Below are 14,291 nucleotides of genomic sequence, written 5' to 3'. Positions count from 1 at the left end.
TTGTCTGTGAGCCCTCATAGCCATTTCCATGATCCAAATGGATGTTTTCGCCTATTACAATTGAAGCTGATGCTCAAAAATAAACCGTCCTCCTTTTAGAATACTTTGCGTAAACGGCTTCCCCTCCGCCTTACCTGAATTGAACTTCATCCTTTCAGGGGTAATTTAATGTCTTCCTCCATCCGGTGCTCCGCCTTTAATTATTGGGAGTGCATCAGACTGTTTGATTCACCCCTCTGGCTTTCATGGCTTGAACTGGCCTACTTTGCTTCGTTGCATCTCGCTGTAACCATATATTGTTGAAATGCAAAAAAATTATAATTGAGACTTCCGCCCAGCTCTCTTCCACACGATTTTGATAGATGAATTAGGTAGCTGCCTAATTTGATTCACTTTCTGATTAAAGGCAGATAAAACTACCACACTCAGTCTAAAACGATAAAGCAGCATTATTGGGTTTTTGGTAATGGCTGGCAGACTGCACTCGGCAGACATTTCAGCAGTGAGCAAGAGCATTATTGTAATTTTTAGACTTTAGCAGCATAAAGCGGCTTCGTCTGCAGGGAGCTGAGATGTTTTCTCTTCTTTTAGATGTGCACTAACTTGCATGTTTTACTTTTGCGGTACAATGTAGACTGATGAGTCACTCTTATAAAAACCTGACAGAGACCGAGTGAGAGGGTGAAGAGAGAGGAACAAAAGACTGAAGAAAGGAAGAGGTGGCGAGGCAGTGTAGGGTTTGTGGTGCTGCAAAGCCCCAGCGGAGTGGAGGTGGATATGAGGCCTAAAGGCCTGCGCTGGCACCACTGCTGCAGGACAGCGGAGGAAACAGATGTGGCCATGATTTACATCTGCTGCCTACCAGTGACTGCTCATACGCTTTAATCTCACAGCAATGCCTCACTCTTATTTCCTTCCTCTCTCCCTTACTTTGGCATCTTCCGCTCACCCAGATGTCCCCACCCACTTTTGCACTCCCCTGGTGTCTCATAGCCTCTCTATCACTACCGCAGCCACTCCCCACCCTCCGTCCTCTCCAGCTTGATCCACACGTTCAGCCATAGTGATACAGCCTGAGCTCAGATGCTTTAATCCTCTCAGTGTCTTACCATCCTCCTCACGCTCGCACTTGGTGCACACTCTTCTCCATTTACACAGCCACACTATTTCGCCACCACTGAGGTTTTTAGCAGACGCCGACCTCTCTTTTTACTGAACCATGTGTCTGGTGACTGCTACAGGGTGTAATGCCTTTATGATGAGCATCACTACCCAAATGAGCTTTGAAATCAACAATTTACTGATGAAATTTCTATAGGCTATAACTTTTTATAGTAAATATGGATCACAGCAAGAGGACCTCCAGGACATTGTCTTCTTGCCAGAACACCATTTTGCTTTGCAATCATATCAGGGCTCGACATTAAGGTTTGTTCGCTTGTCCGGGACAAGTGGATTTTTTGAAGGGGCAAGTGAAAGAGAATTTTACTTGCCCGATCGGACAAGCTGATTAAAACGTGAAAAAATAACTAGGAAATCACCAAAATGCAACAATAATTCTGCATTAATGACGATTGCGCTGTAGACGCTCGCGCAGCCTCTCGAGGAGAAATCACAACAAATGAGTGCCGCTCATACAAAGAAACTCAGTCAACATACACGGTTAACATTACAAATTGTGGAGTTTTTATATTTATAACATATGATAGCCTACAGTAAAGCAACATCACAGAACCAAGAGTGCTGTTTTCCTGAATGCCATCAGGATTGAAAATGTGACACTGATTTCATATGACAGTTCCATAAACAATTAATTAACATTAAGTTACTTACGTTTTAGATGCAATATTCAGTTTTTGTAAAAATAGTTCAGCAAAAATAGTTCCAAACAAAGATCACAGCAGAACCATAACGCATCTCACAGCAACGGTGTGTTACTGAGTGATTCAGCGTTTAAATAAGTCAGTTGAATCAAAGATTCAATGAACTATTCGTAAACGACTGCCTCATTCTTGAATGATTCATCTGTTTGAATCAATCGTTTATATAAATGAGTCAATGGCTCACTCATTAAGAGGGTCACCTGCTGCCATCTACTGGTGGTTTAGTTTATTTCTTATTTGTATATTCAAACATATTTAAAACAATCTCATTACATTATTTAATGCAGTTGTAATTTTTTTAGTGTAAGTTATTTAATTTAATTGGTAACAGCCCTATACCGTCTTATTCTAATTTAATTTCTAGATCAAATAAAAAAATTAAATAAACTTCAGAATACATTTTATATTTACAAAAAAAACAAAACAAAAAACGGACAAGCAAATGTTTTACTCGGACAAGTGAATGACAGATTTACTTGTCCGAAGGGCAAGCACGTGAACCGGCTTAATGTCGAGCCTTGCATATGTTCATACATTTTGTTTGTTTTATTGTCATGTGTGACTATTGTGCATCTAACATAATGACATGGTAAATGTGGCATCCTTAAGGCCTGTTCACACCGGGACGATTTTCGCGCGCGTTTATCGCCGACGTTTAACGCCTCGTGACTAAACAATGGGCGCCAATGTGAGTGTTCAAACCGACGCGTAAAACGCCAGGCGTAAAAGCGTCATTTTAAAAAAAACGCCTCTGGTTCGTTTTTTTATTTTGACGCGGCGCGTTAACTGGCCGACCAATGAGATCAGCGCTTTTGTTCACGTGCCTGGAGCTGCTGAAGTGACAGTAAAACACGACTTGGTGGCGCTCAAGCACAAAATCGGTCTTGCCGAGCACACATTGATACGACGAAGAAGTAGTAAGTAGACAAAGAAGAAGATGGGCTGCTAATGCTGCTTGCCAGTTAGCAAAAAGTGTGTGAATGGTTTTGCCATAGACGTAATATATCTGTGGTTTTGGCAAGCACGTAAATACTGTCTCTCCTTTTCTTCTGTGTGACAAGCGAGTGTCAGAAGCGTAAGTGCCGCAGCACCACCTTGTGTACCGAGAGCGCATCTACTGAATGTGCACGTTCACTCGGCGCATCGCCATTGGAAATCGCTTGGGTGTGAACACTCAAGACGCGCCGAAAAACGTCACGAAAAACGCTGGCGATAAGCGCGTGCGATATTCGTCCCCGTGTGTACAGGCCTTAATTATGGAAAAAAACATGCAAATGTCTGGAAATGACCTCCACAAAATCAGTCATTTTTATCTCACAAAAATCACAAACAAATGTGTGTATGTGTGTATATATATATATATGTGTATATGTATATGTATATATACCCTGATTGCAACTATCCATAACTCCCCAATTCAATACTACACAGTTCACAGTCTTTGCAATGTGTTTAAAAAACAAAACAAATGATTTCCGCTTTTTCAATACTGAAATACTTTTTTATTTATTTTATTAATTTTAGGAAATGGTAACAACTGATTTAAATCAATAATTCACCTTTTTGAACCATTCATTAAAAAAAGCCTGCTCATAAGAGTCACACTGTATGTCTTTAAATCATTTAAATGGCTCATAAGAGTCATTTGCTTGAGATTCATACCACTTTGGCTGTATTGTATGCTTGGTTTTGCATGCAGCCTGCAGCCACAAATCAATATTGTGATCATTTCAAATGACGATTATAATCATAAACTATTTTTACCCAGCCTTAAAATGGACATAAATATTTTAGTTGTGCTCACATGGATTGGCCCACAGTAGGTCTTTTCTTCCACATATATTAAACTGTCAACCATGTTGTGTCAGCTAGCAACCTTTGGACCTGTTTGGTTGCACATTCACCATATACACCCAGAGCGAAAATGCTGGTTTTATATGCCGGGCCTTTTGCACTTCTTACACCAGCCTGCAGCCGTTTCATTTTGATGCATGCAAATGGCTCTTCGGGCTGAGATCATCCTCTAAATGCATCGTAGGAAGGTTTAAAGCATTTAAAATGATTTGTTAAATGCACCTAAGGGACTGTGCGATAAATTGCCCCATTCTTATGTGAAAGTCAGTGCAACACTCAGGCCTCCACACGAAAGGTCTGTAGTCAAATTGGTTTAGCAGTATGACCTTGGCAAATGGTTATCTTGTAGTATTTTTCATGGAATATTGTACCACCCACTTGTATAGTATGATGTTGGATACAGCCCTATTTTTCATTCTGGTTTTTCATGGGTGATTCTTTGATATAAAAAAGTGGCATGAGAATCTTAACAATGTTACAGAGGTGATTAAAGGGTGGAGTGATTTGCATTAGTGTGTGCTTTTGGCACCATGTTACTGGACTACACTGACCACTTGAGTTACAGCTACTGACAATTTGACAGCTTTATAGTTCGCCATGGGTAGTATTATTCAGTGCATTGAAGTATGTGTAATTGAAATGGGCATTTCATTTTTTTTTTCTTCAACTTGTGTTGCTTGTTTTCTTTTCTTTTTCTTTTTTGGTGGGTGGTGGGTATTAGCCTTGCGTACATCCAGCATGATTAAACAGCATTTTTCACTCTGGGTCATACAGTGCAGACAACTAATTGTAGTGCTGGCATGTAATCACAGTGTTGTGAGGAACATTTGCTCAAGTGGTGTTTCCTGAGGCAAGCTTCACCACTACTATCGCTCATACTTGAGTTGAGTAATTTGAACAAACTTCTAAAATAATTTTTTTTAACTGTGGTGTGTAACTTATCCAAGGTCTTCATGCTGCAGAGATGAATCTCTTGGAAATGCACACTTGACAGTAGTAGTAGCTTTAACTTGATTTGAGATGCAGATGTAAATTTACTTTTATTAACAAAAAGAGTTACAAAATTGTAACTAAAAAAGATGTTCAAGTTCTGTGTGGTTTAAACGAATAGTGCTTATGTATGTGTATGTATATTTTCTGGAAATGGTTCAACCATTCAGCCAATTATGCCTTATAATACTCAAGTTTTTGTTATTAATGAATATTTCTGAGGTAGAATAATACCCAAGCAACCACATAAACTGTTCTAAAACATTAACCAAACCAAACCACCTGCAACACTGTAATGTTGTAGCGGTGAGTTTTGCACAGGCTTTTTTTTCTCATAAAATGTAAAAATCAAGTTCCTAGTTCCATTCCTACTATCAGAGATGAACTTGGGTGGGTCCTCTTAAGCATGGCATGTGACATTGCTTTATAGATTGAGGGTTTTTTTTCCCTCCACAGAAGCACTCAAACATTTTATGTGCTCTGCTAATCTGAAGGCTTGGTAATGGCCTCCCTCAATGCCTTGGGCAATGGATGACATTTGTTTGGAAACATTGTAGAGCTTGTTCTTGTGGCATTTACACATTTTGACATTTTACAGACATCCGTTACGTTAGTACTAATGTTAGAACTAAACTCAATAAACTGTACTCTGTTCTGACTAATGTGGTTTGTTCAAACACACACTTGTTCATAAAACAGAACAATGGAGATGTGTTTTTAAAATTTGACCTCACTTTAGGCACTTTAAACTATGATGAGACCTTCAGCCACAGGGATAAATTAATGCTGAAAAGAACTGCCAAGGTCAATGATTCTTCCCTCAACAGTTCATTCATGTTTCCATACAAGAATCAGGTCACTTTGCTCAGAATAAAACCACCCTGGTGTGATGTCTCTTCCGAGGTTAAGAGGTCAATGCAGTGTACAGTGAGGCTGAAGTTTGAATGACGCTGAAGTAATACGATCCGAGTTAAAATCCACCTCAGGGCTTTCCAGCATCCAGCGCTTTCCTTTTTATGGCTACCATCACTGACTGTATGTGTGATAGTGGGAAATTGGCCATAGCGCTGGTATATGAATCCTAGTAAAAAAAATCATCTCGGATCACTGAGAGCACACATCAAAGAGTGACCTCCATTTTTTATTTTCTTTGCGCATAAGAAAACCCAACAGAGTTTAAAGCTCCCGTATCTCACATTAACACAGACCCCCTTATCTCTGATATTGCCAGAGGTTTTTTTTTAAGCTGCCAGCTCATTTAGAACCCAGTGCCCTCTCTTTCTACCTCTGTTTTCCTCCCACCCTCTTCTGTGGGCTTGGAGACTGGCAACAAATCAGTAAACACTTTAATTTGCTCCCAAACTATGGATTCCTCCAGGGGTTAATTATTTATGTATGACAGAAACTGGGTCTGAGATGGAGACTCCCATTAGATGTGCCAATTTGGTACATTTTATGGGTTGCATTTGTATATTGCCAGTGTTCAAGTGCATGAGGAAGTTTGTAGAACTGCTGTGTGAAAAGGCAGATCTGTATTACGTAACATTTAGTTTTTTCCCCCCACTGTTTTATCACAAAATGATGCTTCATTCACAAGCACAACATTTTGTCCCTAGTCATTTAGATGGTGTCAACATTTCCTGTCTGTTCTGTCACAAAATGTTAAAACTTGGAAATTAGGGCATTTTTTAGTTGTTATACAATTTTTTTTTTTAACCTGTCTGTTTCTTGTTCTGTTCCAGTTTCTCTGTGGTACATCTCGCACAGCAAAACCACTTGAACTTGGGAACGTTGTATCACCTACCTGAAGCATACCTTCATCACTCAGTCTTACGTTTACAAGCTGATCGATTGGACGTCTCACATCTTGTCAAAATGGCTAACAACACTGCAGACCACCCACCTGGGAACTCGGTCACTGAGGTTGACCACGATGGGGACTTTGGCTGCTCAATGATGCACCTCCGTGAGCTGATGGAGCTCCGCAGTGGCGATGCAGTCAACAAGATTGCAGAATGCTACGGAGACGTGCAAGGGATCTGCCGCAGGCTCAAGACCTCACCTATCGAGGGTAAGAGGCATTAAAGATCTACATCTACACATGCTCGACCACTTGACACAGTTGTGCCCTATGCAGAAAGTACTGGTGCGTGTTGCAAACATTCTCAGACACATAACCAATTCTTTATTTCAACGGAATTACATTTTTGAATTAAATTTTTTTTATTGATTTATATTAGAAACTATTATTTACCAAAAAGCCACATTGAAATATGTTGCATATTTTAGGTTTTGTTTTATCCCGTTTTAATATTTGTTGAATCCTTTGCAGCAATGAAAGCTTTAAATATTTTGATTAAAAGACTCCCTGCAGCATGACTCTGCACCACCATACTTCCCTGTAGTCATGGTGTTATGTTTGTGGGAAGTGTTGTGCTTTGGAAAAGTTCCATCATCTTGTCATCTGACCACAAAATCTTTTCTTACGTCACAGCTGGATCACATGGGCATTTGCAGCCAACTCCGGACATGCTTTGCATGGTTCCTTTAGAGTAATGGCTGCTTTTGTGCCACCCTCAGATACGTGCCAATGTTATGCAGAGCTTTTGAGATGGGTCGCTTTTTGTTCCCTTCTACTGAGCTCTGTGATTGTTCGCTGCTTTGTGGTTTCACATCCAGTCAGCTTTTTCAAGAGTGTCTTCGGGGACAGGCTTTTATAGATAGTGTTTTGGTAATTTGATGTTCCTACTTCTTGGTAATTTAACCGCTTTTCCTAATTGAAGCATTTTAGCTACTTTGTTCCAGACTGCTTTGGAATGTTCTTCAGTCTTAGGTTTCACAGCTGACCTTCAGATTCACAAAGGGAATATTTTGGGTTAAATACAAGTTAAGGTCTATTTATGGCACATACAAAGTTGCTTATTTTATTTGTTTACCGTTTGATTTATTCACTTTATTCTTTTTACTTATTTGCTTATTTAACGTTTTACCTATTTACTTTTTACGTTTGACTATTTACTTATGATTTTTTATTAATTTTCATTTGTTTATATACTGATTTATTTACAATCAAAACTCATAATATTCTTTAAACTAAGAGGTTTTTAATCCCTATTACATAGTACATTTTAGTCCTTTCTGACACATTTTTTTTTTTTGTAGATGTAATGAAACATCTTCTGATGCTTCCCAAGGTCCTTTGGTTTTTCGGGTCTCTCAAACATTAGACACCCTCACTCGGGCGACCCAACTAAGGTTAATCAAGCCTCTGCTTGTGCCCTAGCAGTACTCCCACAGATCCACTCTCTTGATCCAGAGCCACCTAGAAGCTTTCTCTGCAGCCTCTGTGCTGTTATAGATAGCTGCCCTCATCCTTTCACTTGTGATGCTGAGTACAGTATAAGCCCTACAGAGGAACTGTTCTTGTGCTAGCTTGTGCTAAACACTAGACCATGGCCCTAAATCTAGCCTGTCATTTTCTTATCTCTCTTCTGCCTTTTATTTTGTTCCATTACATGGCTAGTGCTGTATGAATGCCAAAAGCTACCAACATTTAGCATTTTTAGTTAAGCATCTAAAGTATTTAAAGTTAAAAAGCCTTCTCAAGTATTACACATGCACAGTGTGATTTGAGTAGTTTTCGCTTTGCGTTAAATTTCACTCTGAATGGCTGTGTGTTTAGTAGCGAGGGTTACCGGGGAAACGGCTGCGTTTCTGCTGTTCCGTCAGCGCCCTCTGCTGTCAGAGAGTGTGAATGTGCACTTTTCAGCTCATCTCCTTCACTCGTTCCGCCACGCGCTGCTCATGCACGTTGGGTTTGTTTACATCAGTGCGCGTTCCTCTTTGGCGTGTTGTTCATTTTAAATGGTTGATGGGTAAAGTATTCTTAAAATGCATTCTAAAAATCTGAATAATTCGTAATAAATAATTATTCACGGTATTTTGAAGTGCCCACGATAACAATATTGTGCATGTTCATTATTGTGATGTGTCGTATTACCGTATTTCGGTACATGTCTACTGACAACTATACATTTAACCGTATTTTCAAATCTTTAGGATGTTGATAGAACAACTGTTCAAGGGCAAAGTAAGTTTCATTTATAATGTTTCTCCTTTAATCCGATATAAAATTTCATGCCTTATTGTCCCTCATAACCAGTAGTATAACAAGCCTAAGCAAGCTTAATTGTTATACTAGTTTGACATGACAAGTAAGAAAACGCAAAAGTTGTGTAAGCTTTCAAAATCCTCCCTGTTAAGTGACACTTGATGACAGGATCATTCTACTCTCGGGATCTGGTCTTGTTTTGCTCTGTGGATCAGGAAGGTTGTTTACGGTCAACCCTTGAACAATTCTTTGGATTTAGGATCCTTACTTGGCACTAAAGGTGACATGGCTTATCTAAAGAAAAGCTGAACCTTCATGCTGCCTTTTTAAAGATATTCACGAGCACTCACTGAATAAGCAGTCCAGTTAACAGAAGGGCAGTCCTCCTACCCAACGACCTTAGTGATATTTAATCATAAACAAGTTTGTCACGCCATCTAGACTGTCTTATTTCACCTTTGTCGGTGCAAGGTGAGATTAGGCTTTGCTGTTGCCCTGATGAACAGCACGGCCGCGCTAAGCAAACACCGGTAGGGCTCTCCTCTCAACATCAGCATATGGGCTCTGTTGGATCATTCTAGCATTGAAATTTGCTCCACACCGTGTCCTTAATTACATTTTAGATCATCACTCTGTTCCATTTAGTAATGAAGGACAGCTGTACAGACTTCCCCACACAAGAAATGACTCATTTTATTGAAGGGGGCATAATTATAGTGGGTTGAAAAAGCAAAGTAGCATTTCTTTCAGTGCTGTGGAGACCATTTGATATGTTTTACCTTTAAGTTTTATCTTATCACATAGCATAAACAGGGTTTGTCTGGGGTGTGTAAGTCTAGATACATTCATACATTTGTCAAAAGAGGCAAAACATTGAAATTGACATTAGAGGCGTATTAGTTTGGCACTGGATTCTCGATGTTAGCTCTTATTGCATACTTGGCTTGTGAGGGAAAATGAATCATCACTGGTATGCTGTAATATTTTTTTAAATCCAAGCCTCTCCTGTTTGCATTACAGCAAAACACAAACCGCTAAAGCTAGTACCATTACAGTCCATTCGAGAGTTATAGGTTCAGCCAGCGGATATTTGTGTTCTATTTATGGTCGATTTATATTGTCTTTGGTCTTTATCTATGATTGAGTTTTCTTAGGAAACCACAATTTCCATCTCTTATATCAGCCTTTAGACTTTGCAGCTTGTACTCAACCACTCCTCAAATTCCACCCCAAATCAATTCAAGTTGTTTTCACACCCATGGCTCAGAGTGTACTTTGTTGGAATTTTGTGAAATGTTGTCCGGTCATCTTGTAATGATAATTTAAGCAATATGAATTTAAGTAATATTATAAAGTAATTTAAGAATATTTTATGCAGGGTAAAGGTCAATTATGATTAGGGATGCACAGTACTCTGGTGTTGGTCCGATACTGTGCTTAAGTACTCGTACTCGTAAAACTACCCCGATACAACCGCACCTGATACCACTTAATGGCAAAGCATCTTCGGATGCGGAGCCACGCGGATAGTTTAATACTTCGCCGTGCACACCGCTAAGTGAAAAGGGGTCTCACGCTCTCAACGCGCACGACTGCTATGACTTTTGCCGCGCACACCTTCGCACAAGTGCGGACGCGGCGAGTACAAACCAAGCTTAACCTCTCGTCATGCACTACCTCTCGGTAGTGAGTAGTGTTGAAAGTGAAAGTCTGTTTCGTAAGGATGTGCGATCCATTTGAAAGAACACTTAAACTATGAATATTCAAATGCCATACTGAATGCCGCTAAAAATAATCACATGCAAATGCTTCCCTTGCATTATGATCATTGTATTAAACTTGAGCATTCACTGAAGCAACGTTTGCCTTTATAGACATTGATTCAAATCAGCGAGTCAATAGACAGCACAGGATCAATAAGTCAAACCTTATAGCCTATATTATAAACAGATTTCCTCAAATAAAAGTTAGTGCACATTAGGGCACAGGTATTGTTCTTCATTACCACAGCAACTACTTGTGTGTCCAGGTATGAACATGCTTCTTGTGTATGAAAAGTATCTGCACACATGAGGGTCAGCAAAATCGCAAAAAAAGCTTGTCATGTACTGACAACTTGTCATGTGCCGGTATCACATTTTCATGTTGCGATTAATTGCCAAAGCTTTTATCACGGTATACGGTATTATCACAATATTGAAATAAGTTGCAAAAAACATGTTGCCATACAATAACAGGTTTAATAACTTTCTTATAACAAAAAGTACAGAACATTTAAATACAATAAAGCAATACACAATTAAATATTAAAACAGATTAAAGTGCAAAAGAATTATAAAGAACAATAGGTAACACTTTACAATAAGGTCTTAGTAGTTAATGCATTAACATCAACAAAGAGCGAATAGCTACATTTTTACAGAAGTTATTCTTCTTTGATAAAGTTATTTTTAAAAAAGCAACTGTTAGTTAGTGTTAGCTCAGGTCCATTAAATACAGTTACAATTTTTGATTTGAATAATGTGTTATTAAATGCTGAAATTTACATTTTAACTAAGATTAATAAATGCTTTAGAAGTATTTGTAATTGTCAGTTTGTTAATGAATGAACTAATTTTAATATGGAGCCTTATTGTAAAGTGTGTGACTGAACAACAAAGAATCAGAACATATTCAAACAATATCTAGCCTTAAGTCTTTAAGTATGAAGTATTTTGTGATGTGATGAGCACCGTAGCGAATACAGAACTCTGAATGGCTGTGTGTTTAGTAGCGATGGTTACCGGGAAAACGGCTGCGTTTCTGCTTTTCCGTCAGCGCCCTCTGCTGTCAGAGAGTGTGAATGTGCACTTTTCAGCGCATCTTCACTCGTTCCGCCATGCGCTGCTCATGCACGTTGGGTTTGTTTACATCAGTGCGCGTTCCTCTTTGGCGTGTTGTTCATTTTAAATGGTTGATGGGTAAAGTATTCTTAAAATGCATTCTAAAAATCGGAATAATTCGTAATAAATAATTATTCACGGTATTTTGAAGTGCCCACGATAACAATATTGTGCATGTTCATTATTGTGATGTGCCGTATTACCGTATTTCGGTACATGTCTACTGACAACTATACATTTAACTGTATTTTCATATCTTTAGGATGTTGATAGAACAACTGTTCAAGGGCAAAGTAAGTTTCATTTATAATGTTTCTCCTTTAATCCGATATAAAATTTCATGCCGTATTGTCCCTCATAACCAGTAGTATAACAAGCCTAAGCAAGCTTAATTGTTATACTAGTTTGACATGACAAGTAAGAAAACGCAAAAGTTGTGTAAGCTTTCAAAATCCTCCCTCAACTTGCTCATCCTCTTGGACATTTATCTGAAGCCTCCGTGAGCGCCAGAGAAAACCAAGCATGCAAAACCTTAATTTCAAGATATAACATTAACACGACGGTAATTTAAACATAGCCTTTGCCAAAAAAAATTATATAAAGCAAAACATTAAATGTGCAAAAAAAATGTAACCGACTAGTATTTTCCAAGTCATCTAGCAGCAGCACTAACGTTTAATCGGCTAGTCTCGCACATCCCTAGCTCAGTGTCACACATTGTAAATGGAAACAGAAACAGGCTCATAGCGGATAATGCAGAGAAGCTTCTTTTCATCAAAAAGAACCTGCCTCACTTTTCCGAAAAAGGCTGTATGGCTATATATGATACATGCATATAATAATTTCAGTTGTTCTGCTACTATGTTGTGTGGTACTGAAATCCACTGAATGTGTTAAAGGTTACATTTATGTGAAATGGGCAGCAGTGCCGTGTTTGTTTAGGAAAACACCAAGTTGAATGTTAAAATGTCAGCAACAGTATTAATTTGTATATTTACTTTGTTACTGTCAGAAAGTGAAAAACATCTGATGATAAATTAAAACCTTGTTAGAAGAACTGTAATGCTATTATTAAGTAATCGTATCGGTACTTGGTATCGGCAAGTACCCAAATGTAAGTACTTGTACTTGGTCTGAAAAAAGGGGTATCGGTGCATCCCTAATTATAATTTTGCTTGCTATTGCCACTAACAGTTAGTATTATAAGAGACATTACAAATGAATGAACTTTTCTTACAGTTTGATTGAAAATCTATATTGTTAACCAAGGCTACATTTATTTGATAAAAATTACAGTAAAAACAGTAATATTGTGAAATATTACAGTTTTAAATAACTGAATTTTTTTTAGCATCCATTACATCTGTATTTACTGTTGTCACATTATTTTTCCCCCAGGAATCTTAGATCAATAGAAAGCTCAAAAGAAAAATGTATTTGAAATGGGAATCTTTTGTAACATAAACGTCTTTATTGTCACTTTTGATCACTTAATGTAAACCAGCTAAATAAAAGTATAAATTTTCTTAAAGAAAAAAAAATCTTACAGACCCCGAACTTGAAAATATAATGAATGTTCCAAGGCTATAATATAACTTAAAAGTGCCATTTATACATATGAATGAAAAGAGCTAATTTACCATGTAATACTGTGGACAAGAGCCTAGCTGTTTAAAGTGAAATTTGAATACCCACTATAGCAAGTTGCCATGGCAGCAGAAGCATATTGCAGCCCACTGTTAAGTCCAATTGCAGGTTTATATCTGCATAGATTTACTTGGTCAATTAATGTGGATATTTCCTGCTCATTTGAGTAGCCTGACAGAGAAGCTAAAATTCCACCCATCTATTCATCAGGCCTAAACAATCACACATTAGAAATTGATGGCAGGTAAAATTTCCTCTGTGCTTTCCTCTCTTACCCGTGATTTAGGGATGCAGCGATTAACCGATTTTTCGATTTAACCACGCTTAACAACGTCACAGTTAATTAACCGTAAAGGCTCTGCTACACCGAGTGTTTCTTTGGCACAGAACGGTACTGTTGCAATTTGCAAAAAACGAAAATAAAGTTACACCAGCGGTGCACTATCTTAAAGTGCTGTGCTTATCAGAAACACGGAGGATACTAGTACTGTACTAGATTAACTGTGGCAGAGGGACCAAACAGCAAAAATTTATTTCCACCAAAGAAATGCCTGAAGTCGGCAGTCTATAGCTGAGCCCCCAACGTGAGGTTTTGTTTTAAAGCGACCATTATTTAGGAACATATTATTTCCATGCCGACGCGTTATGCAGTCACAATACATACAAGTATCGTGTTTATTTTGTTTTTCCTTTTTTTTATTCAAAATATTTACAAACTTGTTAACTATATCGTGAATTTATATATTTCGATTGTCAAATATGTGGAAGTTAATGTGTTTTGTCGTTTTAACACCTTTATAATGATCATGTTAGTTGATATAATGCGCAATGAGTTTGCAATTCAGTGGATCAGTTAACATCACGTAAATCCATCAATTTTCCCCAAAATACATAGAAGTAAGTGACCAGTAAACATGGGAGAAG

At 38.3% G+C, this 14,291-nt stretch overlaps 1 protein-coding gene across 3 annotated transcripts in view; it reads left to right on the top strand.

Annotated features, from left to right (window-relative positions):
* Positions 1 to 14,291, top strand: part of LOC307143393 (plasma membrane calcium-transporting ATPase 1-like) — a 139,679-nt gene that overhangs the window by 50,099 nt on the left and 75,289 nt on the right. For all 3 annotated transcript variants that reach the window (XM_079844922.1, XM_079844924.1, XM_079844923.1), the window contains exon 2: positions 6,470 to 6,798. In XM_079844922.1, the coding sequence (XP_079701048.1) occupies positions 6,603 to 6,798 (196 nt within the window). In that variant the 5' untranslated portion in view covers positions 6,470 to 6,602. The remainder of the gene's footprint in view (positions 1 to 6,469; positions 6,799 to 14,291) is intronic.

The sequence above is a fragment of the Gobio gobio genome (assembly GCF_949357685.1).
Source record: "Gobio gobio genome assembly, chromosome: 19".
Taxonomy (NCBI): Eukaryota; Metazoa; Chordata; class Actinopteri; order Cypriniformes; family Gobionidae; genus Gobio; species Gobio gobio.
The sequence above is the reverse complement of the archived record's forward strand: the minus strand, read 5'-3'. Positions and strand labels throughout refer to the sequence as shown.